Source organism: Plectropomus leopardus, chromosome 4 (assembly GCF_026936395.1).
Source record: "Plectropomus leopardus strain MGB_pleo_1.0 chromosome 4, ASM2693639v1, whole genome shotgun sequence".
Lineage (NCBI taxonomy): Eukaryota > Metazoa > Chordata > Actinopteri > Perciformes > Serranidae > Plectropomus > Plectropomus leopardus.
The window spans coordinates 9,299,894-9,319,686 of NC_142179.1; the positions used below are offsets into that span (position 1 = coordinate 9,299,894).

Here is a 19,793-nt window from a genome sequence, read left to right on the forward strand (position 1 = left end):
CTAGCCCAAAAAAGAAGTAATGCCAAGAATTATGACAGTTTTGCAGGTATTTTACTAATAAACTAAAGTATTGGGCAAATTTTTTAAAAATGTGGTAAAAATAGACGATTAAAGTCAAACATTTGCTTATTCCAGCTACTAAAATGTTAATTTAACCTGCTTTTCTCTGTTTCACACAATGCTGCATCATATTTTAAAATTAAAATGTAGAATAGTAGTAGTCCTACATCAGAATCCTCTGACGTACTCTTTATTCACTTCAGAAAAAGTGATGAGTCAAACATAAAAAAAATAGAAATGCTCACATTCTTAAACTAGGTGTATTTAATTTGTCCAAATCACTCACTTTTTATTGATAATCATGAAACATCTATCACAAAATAAACATTTCAATATTTGTCAAACTGTACATGGAGAAGCACAAATTAAGATAAATGCTTTACAATTTGTGATTAGATTATTACACCATTGATATTCTTACATTATTGCAAAAATACTTATTAAAACATCACCTCTAGTCTTCAGAGGGAATGTCTGCAGCTTTGCCAGATGGGGATTATCTCACAAGATGAGACCGGCTGGCAATTAAGGCTGTAAAATCTTAAATACATACTGCTGCTTCAAAAATAAAATACATACTGGTATGCTTATGACAAGACAAGAAAGTGTCATCTTTTAGGCCACAGTAGGTTAACAAAATTTCCTTCATAAACTGTAAAAATGATTACAAACAATCCAGTGTTTCCCAGCGTATAATATATATATATATATATATAATAGCGTATAATTCACTTGTATGTGCCATGTAATACATGGCAAGATTTTGGCTCTGATTTGGATGTTTTATTTACAAAACCTACACAGCTGCTGTGAAACTGTATGTACATTTAAAAGCTTAAATATGGACTTGGGACAGTCAACAGAAACATATTAAAACACAGCAGCACAAACTTCAATTCCATTAAATAGAACACAATCGAGATTTTTTTCTTCTAATCCTCTATAAATTATAAGTCTCTTTTGCACTTTTAACATTCAGGTGCAAAGAAGTGAAAATGGAGAAATATAACATATCTTTTTCTTAAATTGTGTTAGATTTTCTAAAACTTTTCAGATCAAACTGCACCGTAGATGAAGGGTTAGACTTATACATTTCCAAACATGACGCATGGAGACAATACGAAGTTCATAAACATGCCACAAGTCTGTCTTCAGTATTATCTCCTCTCTGTGCGGTGCAATCTACTGTTTTTTTGTGGCCTCTGCATACAGTTTGTCTATTTTCTCCTGGTACATCTTCACCACAATGGGCCTTCTCAGTTTCATTGTGGGTCCTGCAAAAACAAGAAAAGCAGGTTAATTTGATATAAATCTCAAGTCAAAGCTTCAACTTCAGCTGAGAGGCAACCACACGACAACATTTGATCCACTTTGCCTTTTAAAAGTGTTTTTGAGGGAGAGATTCAACCGCAACCACAACAAACTACTGGAATGTTGTCTGCGACAAGACCTAACATGACCTGGATATTAAACTTGACTGACATCAATAGTGAATACTTCCTTAATAATAGTGTTGAATCACAACCTCTGCTCCAGTTTTAATACCAACAGAAAGAAAACAAAATAACCCACCCAGTTCTCCTCCACTGATGGAGAAGTCTCGCTCCAGCGGGACCCACTTCTGGACCTTCTGGGCGTTAGATGTCGCTCTGGCGTTAACGCGCTCCATGCCCTCCTGAATGGCTCTGTAGATGGCTGGCTCCTTATTGGCTATAATCTCTGACACCCTGGTCGCCTTGACGTTGTGCTGCTTGCAGAAGGCCAAAGCCTCGGGGCTCAGCTCATCTGTGGGCTCACCGTTGTCGTCCACGACGCACTGTGGAAACGCAGAGAAGGATCATTGTCGTGCTTGTTTTATTTTATTCATTCAGCAGCTTTAACTGTGCGCAGGAATAGATGTTACCTTGAATGTGAGCAGCATGGAGAGGAACTTGAGTTTGTCTCCGAGCAGCATGGCGTTGCTAATGATGGGCACCTCAGCCTTCAGTGCGTCCTCGATGGGCACAGGAGGGATGTTCTCTCCACCGGCCGTGATGATCAGTTCTGTGCAAATTTGCAGATTTTATGTAGAATTTTGTTTTTTAAGAATACAATGGAAAAATATTTGGTTAATACTAACAAGTCTGAAGGCCAACTTCCTTTAACCACAAACGAATGAAAAAGTCATCTAAAAAATGAAATGCTGTTCGCACAGCAACATCAATCAAAAGCAACCTTTTTTTGTTAGTTCTTAGCGTTGAGATGTTTTGATGCAAGTAGCAAACACAAAAGCCCAGGATGAGAGCAACACTTTAAAGGCAGGTCTAATGTAGCTGGCTGATCTGTTGCTTTGTTGCTTGTGGTGTGAACACAGCATAAAGGTCACAAGACTGCAGAGAATTTGTTGCAAATTTGTGTTTTAGCATCAGATTATATAAATAATAAATATAAATTTTTAAAAAAATGCACTTGCATGTGCCATTGTAGAGTTCTTAGATCTCTTTAACGAACAGAGATCCTTCAGTAAAGAAATTTCTCTCTCTTCAAAACAAACATGTATTTTGACCGGTAAAAACACAGAATACAGGAGTTTCACATTAAAAATCTGTGTTTTTCTGGCACTCTCATCACAGAGGGGCCGCTAACTGAAGTGGTCAACGCAATAACATGAATAGTCCTGTCGAGAGCCAGTGCTTGGTTTGTCCTTTGTTGGCTACTGTAGAAGCATGGCAGACTCTATGAACGAGGACCAACACCCTACATGGATATAAACAGTGAGGCGGTGTAGTCGTGACTACAGCTTACCCTTGATCCTTCCTGTGATGTACAGGAAGTCGTGCTGGTCGTGTCTTCCCAGATCTCCAGAGTGCAGCCAGCCGTCCTGGTCGAGAGCCTCGGCTGTTTTGTCAGGCATGTTCAGGTAGCCCATGAAGACGTGTCGACCCCAAAAACATATCTCTCCACTGCCGTCGTTATCTGGGTTCTCCAGCTTCGTCTTGCAGCCGGCCATCAACTTTCCACAGCTGGAAAAACGAATCAAAGGTCAATAACGAGCTCATGCCAGATTATTTTCATTTTCAAACGTGTAATCTTGAACCACAAACATCGCTGACACAAGTGACATCACTCGTAAACACAAATGTGTAAAATATGTGGACAGCTTTTTTTCACATCCATATCAACAACACAGTTTAATCACACGCCCCATGATGCTTTGCTGCTGACCTTGTGATGCGGAAGTTGTTGGGTTGGGAGATGGTGTGTGGGCCCGTGCTTTCACTCATGCCGTATAGCTCCAACAATGGGATGTTCAGGCTCATGAAGTACTCCAGAGTCTCTTTGGTGATGGGGGCAGCTCCTGTGAAGCAAAGCTTGCAGCGGTCCAAGCCCAGTGCTTCACGGACCCTTCTTAAAACCAGATTATTAGCCAGCGTGTAGCCCCACGGCACCTGATTCTCCCTGTAATCCAAAAAAAAGGTTAAAATTTATTGTTAAGATTGGGCTCCAGAGAGAAATATTGTACTCTTTACTCTTTGATAGGACTTAAAGCAAATTAAACACGCTCCGCATTTCAACATAATATTTAAATATTGCTTGCGCGTTAAAACTAATCCAGTAGTAATATTCCAATGACATGATATTAGCAATATTTTGCTGTTTAACACTTTTGTACCATTGCTTAGGTGAAATCTTGAATGTTTGGTTGTTACTTAAAACAGAGTATTTGGTTTTTAAAAGTGAGGTCATCTGCAAAAATCTCATAAACTGAGCATATTGTAATTGAAGTAGACTGAGGGCACTCGACTTCTGCGCCTCCTCTTTGCTCTGTTTTCAGTCTTTGGAAAATCTAGCCTGTGAGAGGAGAAACAATCACAGGTCGTTTTAGAGGAAGGTCGTTTTAGAGGAAGTTCCTATTGGCCAGTCATTGGCAGGGATCCTGCAGAGAAAGTTGCTATTTCAGCTGTGGCAACAACCACCTACACTGCAAAGCAGCCCATCTCAAAGCATTTCAGAGGTGGAGAGAAAATGTTGCTAATAGTTTAACCTCCTTTTAACTGGAGCTAAAGGCTTTCTGCTGCAGTTTCAAGCTCGTGTTTATGCAGCCAGGGTTAGCGAGAAACTGTAATCACATTGTGTCCTCCAATACGGGGAGAGAGAGCAGCAGCGCTCCAAATCCAGCCAGCACAAACCTGAGGGACAGTACAGCCCACACTCCCCACCTTGTCAGCAAACTTTTGTTGTTGTTGCTGTTACACGGGTTAAACCCAGCGCTGCAGCTAGCCACCAGCTCGTGACACTTGGGTCTGCGTCCCAAGCTGCTGCGCCCACTATCCTCCAAGTGACGCAGCCCACAGCGTCTGGGAGCGAGGTGGAGGCCACATGATGTGGCTGGCTAGCTAATTACTGTCTTTATCATACTGTGGTATGATGAAGAAAAAATAGAGAGAGGGGGAGGCAAAAAGAGGGTTAAATCAGTGTGATGGAAACACTGAGTTTCTTTATGAAATCCTAAGATCAGCAGTTTGATCCCCATCTCATCATGAATTTCCCTGCAGGGATCAATAAAGTATCTTCTATCTATCATCCGCCGTTCCAGAAGTCGGAGTATTCTTTGGCATGGTACTAAAGCCTAAATTGCCCTCGATAGCTGTGCCATCAGTGTGTGAATGCATCTGAATGATTTACTGAGCAGCACGGTGGCACGTTGCTTGTTAGCCTCGGCCAACAGTGTGTGAATGTGTGTGTGAATTGGTGACAAGTGTAAAAGCACGTGGTCAGAGGAAAGAAAGAGATGCTATACAAGACAAATAGAGCACTGTTATGAACCTGACGTGCTCTTTGTTAATCCTGTCAGGGTCTTTGCTGCTGTCTCACCCGTTCATGATACTGTAGTTGTACTGCAGGCCTATGGACTTAGCCCAGTTTGCCACTGATCTCCTCATTGGGGAAGCCTTTTCACCAATGGCTTTCATTTTTTCCTGCATCTTCTCCCACACACGAGGAACTCCAAGGAAACAAGTTGGACGAGCCTCTTTCATTGTGTTTACTAAGGAGCCCTGGAGAGAAGAATGATATAGTAAAAAACAGGAAGACTTTATTATTAATTCTGTGCGTCAACAACAGGAGGCATCTTTCTTACCTTGAGGGCGTCTGGATCTGCAAAGTAGGTGGTCATGGCATAACTAACGCCCATCCACATGTCACATAGCTGGGCTGCCACGTGGCTGAGCGGCAGGTAACTGACCACAACCTCCTCAGCGTATCTTATATCTAGAGGGGTAGCTGCTGTACGGCTCGTCCATGTCAGCTGCACATTACAGAAATGGGACATCAGAGGTTTCTTATTTAAATATTTCTCTTGTATTTTAAAGGAATAACATTTAGACATTGTGTCAAAACAATAAAAGCTAGGAAAAGGAAAGTATCTTGTTTCGATAACTCACATTGTCGTGGCTCAACATGACTCCTTTAGGGTTGCCGGTGGTTCCAGAGGTAAAGATGAGAGTACAGCACTCGTTGGCCCGAAGACTGTCGATCACAGCATTCAGCTGCGCGTCGGGGACGTCCTCCCCCAGCTTCATGAACTCTGCCCACTACACAAATGTAGAGATTATGTTTTTTTCAACAATATTTTTTGATAAAGTTTCAACTGCACATAAAAAAAAAAGAAATCAATATCATAATCCACTCCCACAGAAAAATAGATTTAAATAAACAATTACAAAAATAATTCTAATATAATAACAGATTACAAATGGACTGAAATACATAAATGAACCAGATTAGAAATAATAAACAAACAAATTGATAATGAAATAGATATAAAAAATAGAATGGTATGTAAGTACTATCAGTATCATAACAGTAATAATAACAATCATCAAAGTAATAAAATAAAATAAGATAAAAAAAAAAAAAACCGGCAGGATCAATGCTTTTATTTTAACATCTGCCTTCCAGTCAGAGATATGTGCCCCTCATTGGCCAAGAAATACGTAAAAACAAACAGATATTATGATTAAAAAATGCCTCTCTATCCCGCTTGAACTTTGCTGAACTGCAGCTGTGTGAATTAACACGACGTCAGTCACATTATCTAATTACAATACTTATTCCACTAGTAAGAAAGATTATGTTGCACAAGGCATCACAAACAGGATGCTATTGTATTCTTTATAATCGTGACTTATCTGCTTCATAAGTATGTTTGCTGATTGAACGTACTGAATACAGGAAGGGCGCTTTCTGCTGCACCTCGCCTTTGTACTGGACAATGGCTTTCAGATGAGGTAGCTGATCTTTAACCTGTTGGAAAAGACAAATTAAAGTCGTGTGAGGATGTATTTTTTTTCTAATTCTGCAAACAGTTTTTACAGGCACTCTTAATATTAAACCTCCAGACCTGCAGGATTTTATCGAGCTGTTTCTTGTCCTCCACCACCATGACGTTGGCCTCACAGCTGTCGGCCACATAACGACAAGCTTCAGGCGAGTTGGTGGTGTAAATACCGGTTGCCAGACCCCTGTGGCACAAATGGGATATTAAAAAAAAAACCTCTGTTAAATACACAAATTTCACACCACAATTTGTACAAATAATAACACAAGTTTTTCAGAAAGACATTAGTGATTTATTTATTTATTAAATTTTTTAAGCCTTAATTGCTCAATACTTTTGCTGGTTTATTATTATTATTATTATTATTATCATTATTATTATTATTATTATTATTATTATTATTATTATTATTATTATTATTATTATTATTATTATCATTATTATTATTATTAATATTAATATTAATATGTGATGTTATAAGCTGTTAAAACTGTTCAAAACATATCCCAAAAATGTTTTTAAAATTGACCAGTAGGAGGTGACGCCATTGCTAAAGGAGGGCCTGGCACGGCACAGATTTAATCATAAATGAAAGAGCGTCCGACCAATCATAAAACCTGTTTGTTATTTTAATAAAGGTGACGTAGACTGTCTTTCAACTCCAGCGATCCGCGTCAGCCTGAACCGTGAATTGCAACTTGCAGTATTTTTAACCTAATTTTAAACAGGAAGGCTTCATTAAGATGAAAAAAGTATTAAGCGTGTCAAGGCCAAATTAGGCAGAATTAATAATAAGTTACAAACATAAGACAGCTGACAACATTAAACAAAAATGTGATAATCAAGGTTTCTTATGCAGTTATACAAATGAATTTATCCTAAAAAAAAAACAACCTAAATGGCATTTTGAAATCACAAAAAAAGCTGTCAACCAATCTAAAACAACCCATCTGGAATTTAAAATGCCCCAAAACATCAACAGCCTCAAGACAAAACACTGTGTTAATGATTTTTATTTTATACTTTAATTTACTAGATGCAAAAATTAAACTTGCATCCGTGTTGCACAATAAATTCAAGCCTTTAATTTAAGGAATTATGCCCATTGTCAGGAAATTATGCCGATGTGGAGGCGTGAATGGGCTGACGCTATTATTTACGCTACAGTTGACTCGATTCTGATAAGTTGGGCATCGGACATTTCACGTCTTCACGTCAGCCTGATAATGTACACCTGTTCAGGTATTTTCCCTCAGGTAGCCCACTCTTGAATTTAACAGAAACCCCGCAGCCAATCAGAATGAAGTATTCATTCAGCCCATGGTATAAGGTGAACAAACTAACCAAGTTCAATGTAACTGATTTATCATTAGACGACAGCTGGATACTAAATACTGACGATACTTTCTGCTGTTGATTTGATCTCTAAAAAAGCAGTGAGGAGTCTGCAAGTCTAACACATACATCAGGTTTCCTTTAAAGGGGTACAGCCCAAACAGGTTGTGTGCAGAGACAGAGAGATGTGAGATAAGCTCAGACAGAGATTAACATACAGAGTCAGTTGGAACAATGCTGAGGCATCTCCCCATAGTCTACGCTGGGTTTCACCAACCTCAGCTCCTGAAATGTGATCTTACCCGGCAAAGATGCAGCCGATGTCTGAGATGAACCACTCGGGGGAGTTAAATCCCAGAATCCCCACACCACGGTATCGCTCCAGCCCCAACTACAAGAAGACAAGTTCATAGTTGTTGTTTTTTTAAATCATGTATTTTTAATGGCACAGAGATGCAGAGCCTCCATTACTCTTGACCTACATCTCAATTCAAGAGCCACTCCAGCTCATGAGACACGAACATGTCCATGAAACAGGAGCGGTAACACAAGCTGAGAATTTCACACACCCCGGTGTTGATTTTCAGCAGCCTGTTCTCACACCACAGAAAATACAATGAGACGTAAAGACGCTCTGAGATGCTGTTTACAAAACAGGTGCCAACAGGCATTTGAGGTTTTGTGATGCTGATATAAAGTTCACGTGCGAAGAAATTTCTCTTTTGAAACAAGTGCTGACTTATAGATTTAAGGTTATGTGAGGGTTTATCTGTATTGTGTGTAATTTCAGTCCTCCACTTTAATGAGACCTTTTTACTGGCAAACAGGTTATGTGTTCACCTGAGACCACACTAAAACCAGAAAGCCCCTGAAGCGAGAACGACTAAAGATGGCTACTGTAAACGTCTGCGGGAGCATCACTGTCACACGTGCAGTGTTTTTTAGTGTGTTTATCATTAAACACAAAGACGTAATGGCAACGTGTTCACTTAGTTCCTTTTAAAGTTTAAGTCTATAAATGTGTTACAAACAATGATTGAATTTGCTTGCCTGGCTTCTGTTCCTACTGTTTATATTTTAAAAAAGGATATATTTCCTTCATTCCACAACGCTAAAGACAACGTAACACAGTTAATGTTTCATTCAAAATCAATGTGCTGGTGTCAAAAGAAAACAAACCAAATGTTTCCTGATTGCACTGCTGGAATAGTTTTTTGTACAATATATGCAAAACTAGTGTTCCAGTGTAACAAAGTACATGTACTCAAGTGCTATACTTAAGTGCAATTTTGCAGTATTTTTACTATACATGAGTATTTCTACTTTATGCTTCTTGATACTTCTACTATTCTACACTTAGAGACAAATGTTGTACTTTTTAATCCTGTGCATTTGTTTTAAAGCTTTAATGACTTTGCAGATTCAGAGTATTAACACAAGAGACCCAGAACATGCTGGAGGGACAACATGTGGTCTGGCCTGGGAACGTCTCGGGTCCCCCAGGAGGAGCCAGAGAGTGTTGCTGGGGAGAGGGACGCCTGGAGTGCCCTGCTTAGCCTGTTGCCCCCGCAACCTGATATAAAAAACTCCAATAACAAATAATGACATATTATAACATTAGTCTACCCAGAAGTATATAAAGTAAAATTATCTCCATCTTTACCAGCCGCAACATTAATGCATCAATAATTATAATCCAATAATGTAGCATACGTTATACTGAAACGGGCATTCTGCATAATAGGTACTTAGTATTTTTATGTTTTTACTTAACCCTTTGAAATCTGGATCGACATAATTTTTCTTGTGTTTCATTCAGACACCTTTGCAAGTATTTACACCTTCAAATTCTGAGCAAATTTGTTTGCTTTCTTTTGAAAAAGGGGCAATGAACTTTTTAACATAACTGAGTATCTTTAGATTGTGATATTGTCACTTTTAGTAAGTAGAATATCTGAGTAATTATTTCATCACTGTGCAGAACAAGTCAAAATGCAAACAGACAAACCTTGAGGAAACTTTTCGCTGCTGCCCGGCACTGCTCATAGTACTGCCTCCACGTCAGGGTCTCCCACTGACCCTCCTTCTTGAAAGCCAAGGCTGGATGATCCCCGTACTTTTCTGCTGTCTCCAGGAACCTCTGATGGACGGTGACCGGAGTCTCCGAGGCCGGACCCGAGCCCTCCATCTTCAGCCGGACCGCCTTGTCTCTGCTGCTGCTCCATAGCTGGTCAGCTGGTGCCAGAGTTGCCGGTGCATTGGACGTCAGGGGAACTGCCTTGGGCTCTTCTATAAAGGGACAACAGGGACAGCCGCGTGCACCCGCCATTGATGAAATTCAGAAGACACCAGCTCCACACAGAGACACAGCAAGCTTCAGAGGAAGACTCAGGTGAGTGAGAGGACGGCAGAGATCTCTTAACTCTCCCTGTGAGTGTGTTAGTTGCGCCTGATGTGTCAGAGCAACATGATTTGCAGGTTGTGCAGTGAGCAGGTGGGGGGAGGCAACACTGTTACCTGAGACAAAACAGGTATGTCTGTGTCTACCTACCAATCAGGTTTGGTCAGAGGAAATAATTTAGTTTCAATACAAACCTGGCCTCAGCTGCCAGATGGGGAGCATCAGAGGACACATATAATAATGCTGTATTTGTTTTGCACAGTGCTCTGCCAAAACCTTCCTGCTATTTGCTTTTATATTATTCTCTTAATCATTCTTTATGTTATTTTCTTTTCCTGCCATCACTCTTGTCTTCTTACATCTGAGTTTCACCAAAACCAGTATAGATTTATTCTTTTGTTTCCTTCTTTTTCTCAATTTTTGTGTGCTTCTTCTGCAAAAAAAATAAAAATCTGTTTTATTTTGCTGTCAGCTTCAGACAAAATATGTTTGTCGAGGCACATTTTTATCTATTGTTTCAGCACCTTTGACCTCAGGTGCAGTTTTCTTCCTGGGGCATGTGTCTTTATTTTACTAAAAGGTAAAGGTTAAATCTCTGAACCTCAGTCTGTTTTAAACAACTTAACATAACGTGAGCTGTTTTCTTTTATAAATCAGAAGTACCACCAGATGTTTCCTTCACTGTAAAACCCATTATAAATCCCTTTTTTTCATTTATCCACAGGCATATACTTGCTTGTATGACACAGAAATACTTCCTTTTAAATTCTAGTCATTGAAAATGCTGCGACTGTTTGAGAGCATCTCAAACAGCAAAAAAAAAAAAAGAATACCTTGTGACAATGTGGAAAAATAACAATCTGTATCTGAGTGCCAAACCTGCAGTGGCTCTCTCTGATTTCAACTCGAGGATAGAAAAGTTACGTCGTGCTGGTTTTGGAAATCATTTGAAGGGGTCTCACACCTGGCACCTCAGATTATTATTGCATGGGTTTAAATGTGGCAGATTTGGGGCACTCAGGAGCTCACCTGGTAGAGCTATGTCCCACATCTCCTCTCTCCCCCCTTTCAAGCCACAGCTGTCCTATCCATCAGAGGCAAAAAAGCCTAAAAGTAATCCTTAAAAAAATAAATAAGACAAATTTGTGAGCTAAACATTCGTTCTGTAACTTTACTGTAGCGTACAAAAATAGGTTTCAATACTAGTAATGCTGTTTACACGAAATTACTACGTGGAGTGTTGCGATATACAGGTATTGATGATAACCTCGAAATTTACTAATTAAATATTGATATTATTTTAACAATACACATATAATAATATCATATAAATAATACAGGGCATGCTAAATCATTTCCATTTCCCTCTGTTTTCGATTTGTCTCCCTTTCTTCACGCTGTGTTGCTGCTTACTTTTTACTGTTATAATTACTCGGTAATAACTTCAGTTATAATCTCCCTTCACCTACCTACACTTGATTACTCGATTTTGAGTGTAATTTATTTGGAAAAACGACACAAATCTCAAACAAAGTTAAAGTTGAATATACTGATAGAATTATTTCTTTCTTTTCTATATATAACACAATAATAGCATTACTGTAAACTCTTTTGGACACAAAATCACGTCGTGAAAATCTGACATTGTGCCAGCCCTCATTCCTACCCTGCCAATATTATTTATTCTTAGGTGGCAGAAGTGAAAATCAGTCATCCTCAACATGTGTTGTGTTATGGTTTCAGAATGATAAAAACAGTTGAAAACAATTGAAACAAAAAATATCTGATAAATCTGAAAAAAATCTCTGTAAGGGAGCATGTCCCTGAAGCCCCTCAGTTTTGGGCTGAGCCCCGAATGTTTAAATTGACTGGTTTCACCCCAGTTGCACGTGTTTCTACATGTTCAACTGAAGAGTGATGCTGCCTTTTTAGATTGTATCATCTGAATTGTTTTTAGAGGCCTGAAAGTTGAAACTAATTTCAAAATTTCACTAGAGTCAGAACCAATGAACAGAACATGGGAGTATTTGTTTGTTTTTTACCTTGTTAATCTGACAAACACTCAAATTTGTTTTGGACCCTTTAAGATCCACTGTGCTCTACTATACAGAAAGTCTAAAATAATTTTGTTTTCATCATTTTTCCCTTGTGAAGCATATTTTCAAAATGAGTTCCTCTCTCCGAATATTCCACTTTGACTCTTACCTAGTGAAAGTCGCTCAGTGGCATCTTCCAGCCCGGAGCTGGAGCTGAGCTCAGCTTTGGTGGTGTCTCCGTTGAGGATGAGAGTAGAGTGAGTTTTTAGGTTTGTCGAGTCTGACAGAGTCTGTGAGATGCTGTGGAAAAAAAGTCATTTCAAGATAAATAGTTTAAAATTAAATGCTTCTAAGTGGATCGAAATCTACATGATAATTAAGATGTGTCGGGCATGCATCATGTCACATACCTCTCATCTTTAACTTCCATGATCGCAACACCATTGCTTTCAACCGCACTCTCTTGGTCACTCATCCTGAATTTGCTGCAATAACAGAGAAAGCTATCTTATGGAGGTGCAGTAAAATCACCTCCTCTTCCACTGACGACCCCGTACACAGATAAGATTATCTGTTATGAAACCGCAGCGCTCTGGTCATTTATACTAGACTGACATTCACCAAAGTCATTGCAACAGGTCAGAGCCACTGCAATCGCTGAGTGTCGAAACTTTGAATATTGTGCCAGACAGCATTGCAGGACATCAGCATTCACCTTCGTACAATTGGCCCAAATAATCACACTTAGGAGCACAATTCACTCCAACTTAGTCAATGCTGGTTAATCAAAGCTAGCAAAGAGAGTAAGCAATGTTTCAGATGTAAGATGAAATGTAAATATTATGCTAGAGAGCATGTCCTGAGGGCCTCCTCCACCCTCTTGTGTACAGTATCTACTGTCGACAGTGAAATAATGCCATCTAGTGTGTAACGGATTCAACGTCTGTGTTTTCTGGTCACAGTTTGTACCTTTAAATAAATAAAATATCTGAAGTAATCAACCAATTCAACATATCTGAAGAGATACGATAAATGTTAACAACAAATTAGCAGTTATGGAAGAAGCACTTGTACCTTTAACTAAAAGAGAGACGCTACAGGCGAAAGCATTGTTATTGTTTTGCTAGATGATTTTTTTGTCAGTTATTGTCATTTCTTCGTTCATATGACTGTTCTGGAAATGTATGCAAAAAGTCCATATTTAATTAAACTGTGCATCATTTGCATATTTAAAGATAATTTCAGAAAGCTTGTAATACAAATTGGTTTGGTAAGTAATCAGGTTGGGAATTTTCAGGGTGATATCTATTTTATATATATACTTGTTGATTTATCATTCATAGCCTGATTTATATAACATTTTATTTCTAAAAACATGGCAAAAATGGATTTTATTAATGCTTGTTAACAGTATTTTCTGATTTATGGAGTGATTAAAAAAAACATCCAAAGTTCCCTCTGTAAAAAAAAACAAAAACAAACTTTGACTCTAATATTACAACAAAGTGTAACATGAATTTTGAACCTGACTTCACCAGATGCCTGAAACATTTTAACTCATCCAGAATTGTGCAGCGAGACTAATCAAAACAAAAAAGAGAGAGCATATTACCCTGGTTTTACTGCAGGGTTTTTAAATACACATAAATAGGGAGCACAGCTTTTTTTAACTGTTCTCTAAAATTATGAAATACTAAATCCTGAATCCAAAAGCTATAAGAGATGGGTAAACATGTTTATATGATGGCTGAAAATTATTTTTTTTATTTATTTAGTGTGGTTTTTATTTATTAGATTTCTTCTAATATCTCTTAATATTTTTTTACTTCTCTTTTATATTTTGTTTTTCATCGACAGTCTTATAATTCTCTAATTTTGTTGTCTTTTTTACTTTAGTGTTGCAGTTTTATGGTGAAGCACTTTGAGCTGCATCCACTGTATGAAAAGTGCTCTCTAAATAAAGTTTATTATTATTATTGTTAAATATAGTGAAGTAAAAAAACTACATTATTTCCCTCTGAAATGTAAGTTGAGTAAACATAAAGTAGTATAAAATTGAGGTATTTAAGTAAAAGTACCTTAAAACTGTATTTAATTACAGTACCTTCTAGTTACTTCCACCACTGCAAGTTAGTGACACGTTCACTGACATATCTCAGGACGCATTTGTAATAAAATGCTGTCCGATAAAGATCTGTCAACCCAGCAGACTCTCAGTCTGACCTCCAGTTTTTAAGATAACTTTGGTCAAAAATTTTCTGGACCAAAGTTCATGTGACTTACAAAACTACAATGAGGCAATATGAAGTCTTTGCTCTGGATTATGCAAATATCAATGAAAGTGCCCTTTGATGCAGAAAAAGTAGATTCAAGACTTCTACATTACCCAGAAAGCAGATGTTACTTTTGAAGAAAACTGTTAAATTGACCCTCTGATTAAAAAATGAGCAGCAGGAATCCTACAGTGCCACAGGAAAACAGAGAGTCCAGAGTGTGTGAATCTGAGTGTGTAAAAGTGACATCCAGGAGACGACTCATGCTTGTAGCTGTGTATTTAGGGCCAATCGTTGTGGAGTGGAGGGGGTTAAAGAAAGACTCTGTCACTGTTGACCGAACAATAAAAAGGTGAAGGGGTCTTCTCACATCAGATGGGAGCTATTTCCATCCTTGAGTCAAGTGTTGGTCTCAAACATTCATCCCCGAAAGGCTGGACGGTTCAGTTTGCTTTTATAAACAATATCATAAATGTGTGCTGTGGTGTCATTTTCTCTATAATCTTAAAATTAAACTGTGATGTTCACTTATTTTCTTCTGCAAATTAGAAAAAATGAAGCAGAAAAAGAGCCGTAACAAAGATTTTCTTCGCGCACCTTGATGTGTGAATCCTCCCGCAGTCCCCATAGCAACTTAAGACAAAAGACACCGCGCGCAAGTCTTTTCACACACTCAAAAAAAGCAGAAATGTTTTCCTACCTTGTTCTGTGGCAGAGCTGATTGATAGTATCTGTCAGGTGCAGCAAAGACCTGGATCAACCTTCGCCCCCGCGCAGGTGCTCGACTGTTGCCCCCTGGAGAAAAGACCAGCCTATAGGAGACTTGCGTACATCCTGAGCTTCTGAGACTTTCGCAATCGTGAGGTCGTGTTGGACCAGTTAAAGATCCACCAACAAACTTGACCAAAGGTTACGGCTTCTCGAGGTGAAGAAGACCTGATACACAAACAGTCTGCAGCTAAACCGGCTGTGTTTGTATTAATAATAGCTGCTGGTATTGGTGACGGTCCAAAACAGTAAAGCTTGAGCATATGCAGGGGTGTTATTGAGACTTTTATCATCCCACATTGACTGAATGTAGATAAGTCATTATCAGATAGGCATGAGGAAACCTGCCCAGAGATGCGATAGTGATACAACCAGATAAGTTCCCTCAGGTTTATGAGGATGGACGAGACTTTGAACCATTAACAGTTATCCAACAGTTTAACAAAAATTGTGCAACTCTGGACTTTTTTGTGCCACATTGACACATTAAGAAATAAATGTTGGCCAAATACATGAAATTTTAGGGATATTTTCCATTTATTTGAGTCTTGATTTTCCTAAAAACATCTTCAATACTTCCATGTCTCTATCTTCATCTGACTACTTGTGTTTGCTACAAAAATTGCATAAATGAAATCAGCATCAAGCAGTTTAAAATGTCCAAAAATCAAACAATCCCTATCCCGTATTTCCTCTTTTCTGCTGAGCTGTGTGTTTCTGTCTGTCTGCGTTCAAGGAGCTGAACATTGTTTTATGAGTAAATATAGAGGAAAGTTCAACTCTCCCTCCCCCGAGCTCTCGAATGACCCACAGTTACCTTGCTCACGGGCACCGAGGTCACTGAATCGTACCACCCAGTCACACCACATCTGTGCAGACTCCCACCCTCACGGCTGCTATCTGGGCATGTGCCATCTGTGGAGGTTGTGAATGAACAGTGAGGGGATTAATGAGTGCCAGAAATGTTCAAAAAAGGGAGCAGGAAACCAGATGACGCACAACAACATTTGAAATGTGCTGTAGGGAACAAATATTATATAATGTGCCTTTAAACAGGGTCCACAGTGTGTAAGGGAGAATTATGGCCATTTCTATATTTTTTAAATAATGAGGAAACTATCAGACCTGGTGTTTTAAAATTCAGTGTCACGTTTTAATCGTTTGTTACAACCTGTAGCTTTGTTTTATGAAGACGTGTTGTTTTACTTTTTGAATTTGATGCCTTATGGTCCACAACAAAAAGATGTGTGATGTAAACTCAGTGTTAACTGTGTGCTTTAATTTATTCTTTCTTTTCTCGCGATAGTTTGAGTAAAAAATCTAATGCAGCACATGCTTAAAAATAAGATGTTAAATCTGTTTCCCCGATAAAGAATCTCTGATATTCTTTGACTATTGTATCTGTTCTCACTGCAGATGCTACACAATGTCACATTAAAGAACCAAGCTGAGTTTAAAGTTTCCATATTATAAATAATGTCTTTATTTGAAGCCTTATGATACATAATATCTCAATTTTTCACATTTAATTTTTTACATTTGTCAAGATCAGCATTATTTACATGTCATATTTTTTGCAAGTTGAAGTGAGTTTTTGCACAGAGTGACTGGATGAGAAAATTAACTACACCCATTATATTATCATGTCATGCCTGTTGGGGTTAAACACAAAAAAGTCGCCTGAGAAGACAAACAGACACATTAAAAGACAGATGAAACTATTATCCTGGTGGCCAGGACATCTGTCTTCCTCCCAGGACGTGGATGTGAAGATGGTAAACTGACTGAGCACCGTGCTTTCCATCATTGATCACTGCAGAAAAGGCAGAAACACCCAGAATTTGATGTGACAGGCATTTTACAGCCTGTATCTTCACATATTTGACTAAAAACCCATTTCTGTTACTCACCCACTCTGTATCCCTCACTGAGAGATTCTTGCTTCGCCACATTTTTGGCAACAACCAGCAAATGTCCTAGGAGCTGAAAGTTGGAAAAAGAGAGCAGAAGGCACGCTTTTAATTGCATGTGTGCACATTATTTAATGATAATTGTCTTTTCAAAGATTAAAATTAAGAGTTTGACAAGACACAAAGACCATTTTGTGGAAAAAGTTCATGTTGGACCCTGAGCCCCATTGGTTGCAGCTAAAGTGTTGGGGTTATATTCTGTCTTTCTACTGGTTTTAATCTTTATTGTTTCTTGCTGTATGTATTAAGGCATATTGAATTTACCTTTAATTAAATGTGTTGCATACAAAAAAAAGTCTTGCTCTAATTTTAGAATTATGACTGCGGTCTCAGGATGTGTGTGATTAGTTGACTATCAATCAATCAATCCTTTATTCCAGACTCAGGGTCCATAAAAAAAAATAAATAAATAAAAATTAAAAGACAAAACATCACATACAATAAATAAAATAAAATCATGTCATGTTGCTTAAACATTGCTAACCTTGCTAATTGGCACAATAAATACAATACAGTTAAACTTAAAAAGAAAATACAATTGTGTTCACCCGATGAAAATGCTGTAATTATCAGGCACATTTTCTAAAGAATATCATTTAACTTTTATTTTTTGTTTTTTTTAGTTTTTGTCATGTTTTGTAGGTTGATGTGCGATGGTCATAATGCACGGTGCAAAGTGCCACAAATTTCAGTGGCATTTAAAATACAATTTTGGCAACTGTGAAATATGATTAACAATTTCAGATAGCCCTTTTTTGACAGTGTTTAATATCATAGATTAAACTGTGCTTAATTTGATCTGTTTTCATCTGAAAATAAGACTTTTGTTTTTGTTACCTTAAAATGATCCGTTTATATCTACATATGAAGCAGGTCCCCTTGCTCAGAGTCCACCATGTTTTTAAATAAATAAAATCAAAAATAACTTCATACATGGGATTTGTATCTAAAATAACTTTTAAAAAGGGCCTATAAATGAGAGAAAACAACATAGTTAGAAAAAGTGCAACTTTTTTGCCGAGACACTGTGACAAGAGGCGACACAACAGGAGGTTTTAATCGCCGCCAGTCCTCTAATGTTGGTTTGGTGTGTCTGAGCCTTTAAACATCATGTCCGTCACGGCTCTTCTGATTCCACGATACCAGCATGCTGTCTAAAATCACACATGGGCGCGCATGATAGTTTGGTTCTATTTAAAAATGCAAAGGAGGCATGAAGAGGGGATTTCGTAGCAGCCCTATGATATGATCTCTTTGTAAAGTGTCTCTAGCTGGGGCCGTTCACGTTTTCGCTTTGGCTGTTGTATTTCTCATACATGCTTGGGCACAAGCGTAAAGTTTTAGCTTTGCAACTTCACCGCTAGATGCCACTGAATCCTACACACTGGATCTTTATTGCCAGAGGTTTTGGGATGATGATAAGTGAGTATATAAAAAACAAAGATGGAAAAACTGACCTCTGCATCATCATCTTTGGCCTCACTTATTCTGGGAATAGGGACTCTTGGAATAACCAGGAAGTGAACAGGAGCCTGTGGGCTGATATCCCTGAATGCCAAACACTGATAAACACAAAAACAACATCAAATTGCATAACAGTACTTCAGCAATCAAATGTGAATTTATCTCTGACCCCACGTGTAAAAGGTCAATGAGATATCATGTTTTTAAGAGGTTGTTTACCTTCTCATCCTCATAGATGATATCAGCAGGGATGCTTTTGTCAATCACTTTGGAGAAGATGGTTGGAGCTGGGGACCCATACTTCTTACTGGCCTCCTCTGCCAGCCTCACCTCGTCACTTTTGGTGCACAGCGGTCTCTGTGGACCACAGACAAACACAGGAGGACACAGAGGAGGACAATAATAAAAGCTATCAGCTGATAACTGCTGCTGACTTACAACCAAAACAATTTATTAACCCAAACCTGTTGGTGGTGGGACTCTGCAGGTTCCCCGCAGCCACCACCAGGCCTGGTAGGACAGTTGTTGTCAAAATGCTCAGCCGAAGTTAACGAAAATAAAGTGTAGCTGAGAAATATTATTTTTGCAGCAGATACCTCGGCTCCACACACACGGAGAAAACGGTTGACGTGAGCAGATCGAGTCCTGACGAACTGTGTCCGCAAAATCTGACGGAAATACATCGTCAGATAACTCGCTGTTATAGTTACAGTTGTATATTTAGTATGACTGTAGCTTCCTAAATAAATATTTCAGGGTTTATCTGAGTTTTTGACACTGCATATCCCAAAAGTCTTGCTCACAGACGACTTTGTGCAGTACAACGGTGTTGCCTTCACGTACCTGATCTGAGTTATGTCTTCTACATAACTGTCTTAGTTAACGGTACACTACTTAGAAACAAGACGCCGGTAGCAGTATATTGGGTTTTTTCAAAAACAGGAATTTACTTATATAGCATTACTGGGGTATAAACTGTTGAGAAAATGTATTTATATTGCTAGTATCGTGCGTAAAAATGCCACCGGGGTGCAAAATTCACGGATAACGTCTTTTACTGGACAAAAAGTTGATTTTCAACCCACTGAACGATGGCCATAAGATAATTTATCACTGCCTCCAGTTTTTATAATTTGCTGTGTACATTACGGCTCCTAAAATTTATCA

General features: G+C 38.5%; 2 protein-coding genes across 4 annotated transcripts; both read right to left on the reverse strand.

Annotated features, from left to right (window-relative positions):
- Positions 1 to 323: 323 nt before the first annotated feature.
- LOC121944967 (long-chain-fatty-acid--CoA ligase ACSBG2-like) lies at positions 324 to 15,519 on the reverse strand. 2 transcript variants are annotated; one of them, XM_042488948.2, is made up of 15 exons: positions 15,125 to 15,519; positions 12,562 to 12,636; positions 12,321 to 12,451; positions 9,723 to 10,003; positions 8,017 to 8,105; positions 6,443 to 6,563; positions 6,265 to 6,345; positions 5,484 to 5,633; positions 5,180 to 5,347; positions 4,915 to 5,096; positions 3,265 to 3,498; positions 2,845 to 3,062; positions 1,964 to 2,103; positions 1,633 to 1,876; positions 324 to 1,334 (listed from the first exon to the last, which is right to left on the reverse strand). In XM_042488948.2, the coding sequence occupies exons 2-15, from the start codon at positions 12,624 to 12,626 to the stop codon at positions 1,243 to 1,245; spliced, it is 2,196 nt and encodes a 731-aa protein (XP_042344882.1). In that variant the 5' UTR covers positions 12,627 to 12,636; positions 15,125 to 15,519; the 3' UTR covers positions 324 to 1,242. The 2 variants fall into 2 exon arrangements, with proteins under 2 accessions (XP_042344882.1, XP_087932635.1); XM_088076509.1 differs by lacking the exon at positions 15,125 to 15,519 and having other exon boundaries at positions 12,562 to 12,731.
- A 1,125-nt stretch (positions 15,520 to 16,644) lies between these two features.
- On the reverse strand, positions 16,645 to 19,484 carry hint2 (histidine triad nucleotide binding protein 2). 2 transcript variants are annotated; one of them, XM_042488577.2, is made up of 5 exons: positions 19,091 to 19,484; positions 18,846 to 18,983; positions 18,620 to 18,724; positions 17,103 to 17,175; positions 16,645 to 17,005 (listed from the first exon to the last, which is right to left on the reverse strand). In XM_042488577.2, the coding sequence occupies exons 1-5, from the start codon at positions 19,307 to 19,309 to the stop codon at positions 16,914 to 16,916; spliced, it is 627 nt and encodes a 208-aa protein (XP_042344511.1). In that variant the 5' UTR covers positions 19,310 to 19,484; the 3' UTR covers positions 16,645 to 16,913. The 2 variants fall into 2 exon arrangements, with proteins under 2 accessions (XP_042344511.1, XP_042344512.1); XM_042488578.2 differs by having other exon boundaries at positions 19,223 to 19,481.
- Between the last annotated feature and the right edge of the window lie 309 nt (positions 19,485 to 19,793).

Excerpts from the sequence above, each read along its gene's own strand:
- hint2 (XM_042488577.2), bottom strand. The coding sequence starts at position 19,309 with ATGTATTTCCGTCAGATTTTGCGGACACAGTTCGTCAGGACTCGATCT. Across the intron at positions 18,725-18,845 it reads TCATCTATGAGGATGAGAAG|TGTTTGGCATTCAGGGATAT; the intron begins GTAAACAACCTC and ends TGTGTTTATCAG. Across the intron at positions 17,006-17,102 it reads CAGTGAGGGATACAGAGTGG|TGATCAATGATGGAAAGCAC; the intron begins GTGAGTAACAGA and ends CCTTTTCTGCAG.
- LOC121944967 (XM_042488948.2), bottom strand. The coding sequence starts at position 12,626 with ATGAGTGACCAAGAGAGTGCGGTTGAAAGCAATGGTGTTGCGATCATG. Across the intron at positions 10,004-12,320 it reads CACTGAGCGACTTTCACTAG|AAGAGCCCAAGGCAGTTCCC; the intron begins GTAAGAGTCAAA and ends GTCCCTTTATAG. Across the intron at positions 6,564-8,016 it reads ATCGGCTGCATCTTTGCCGG|GGGTCTGGCAACCGGTATTT; the intron begins GTAAGATCACAT and ends TTTGTGCCACAG.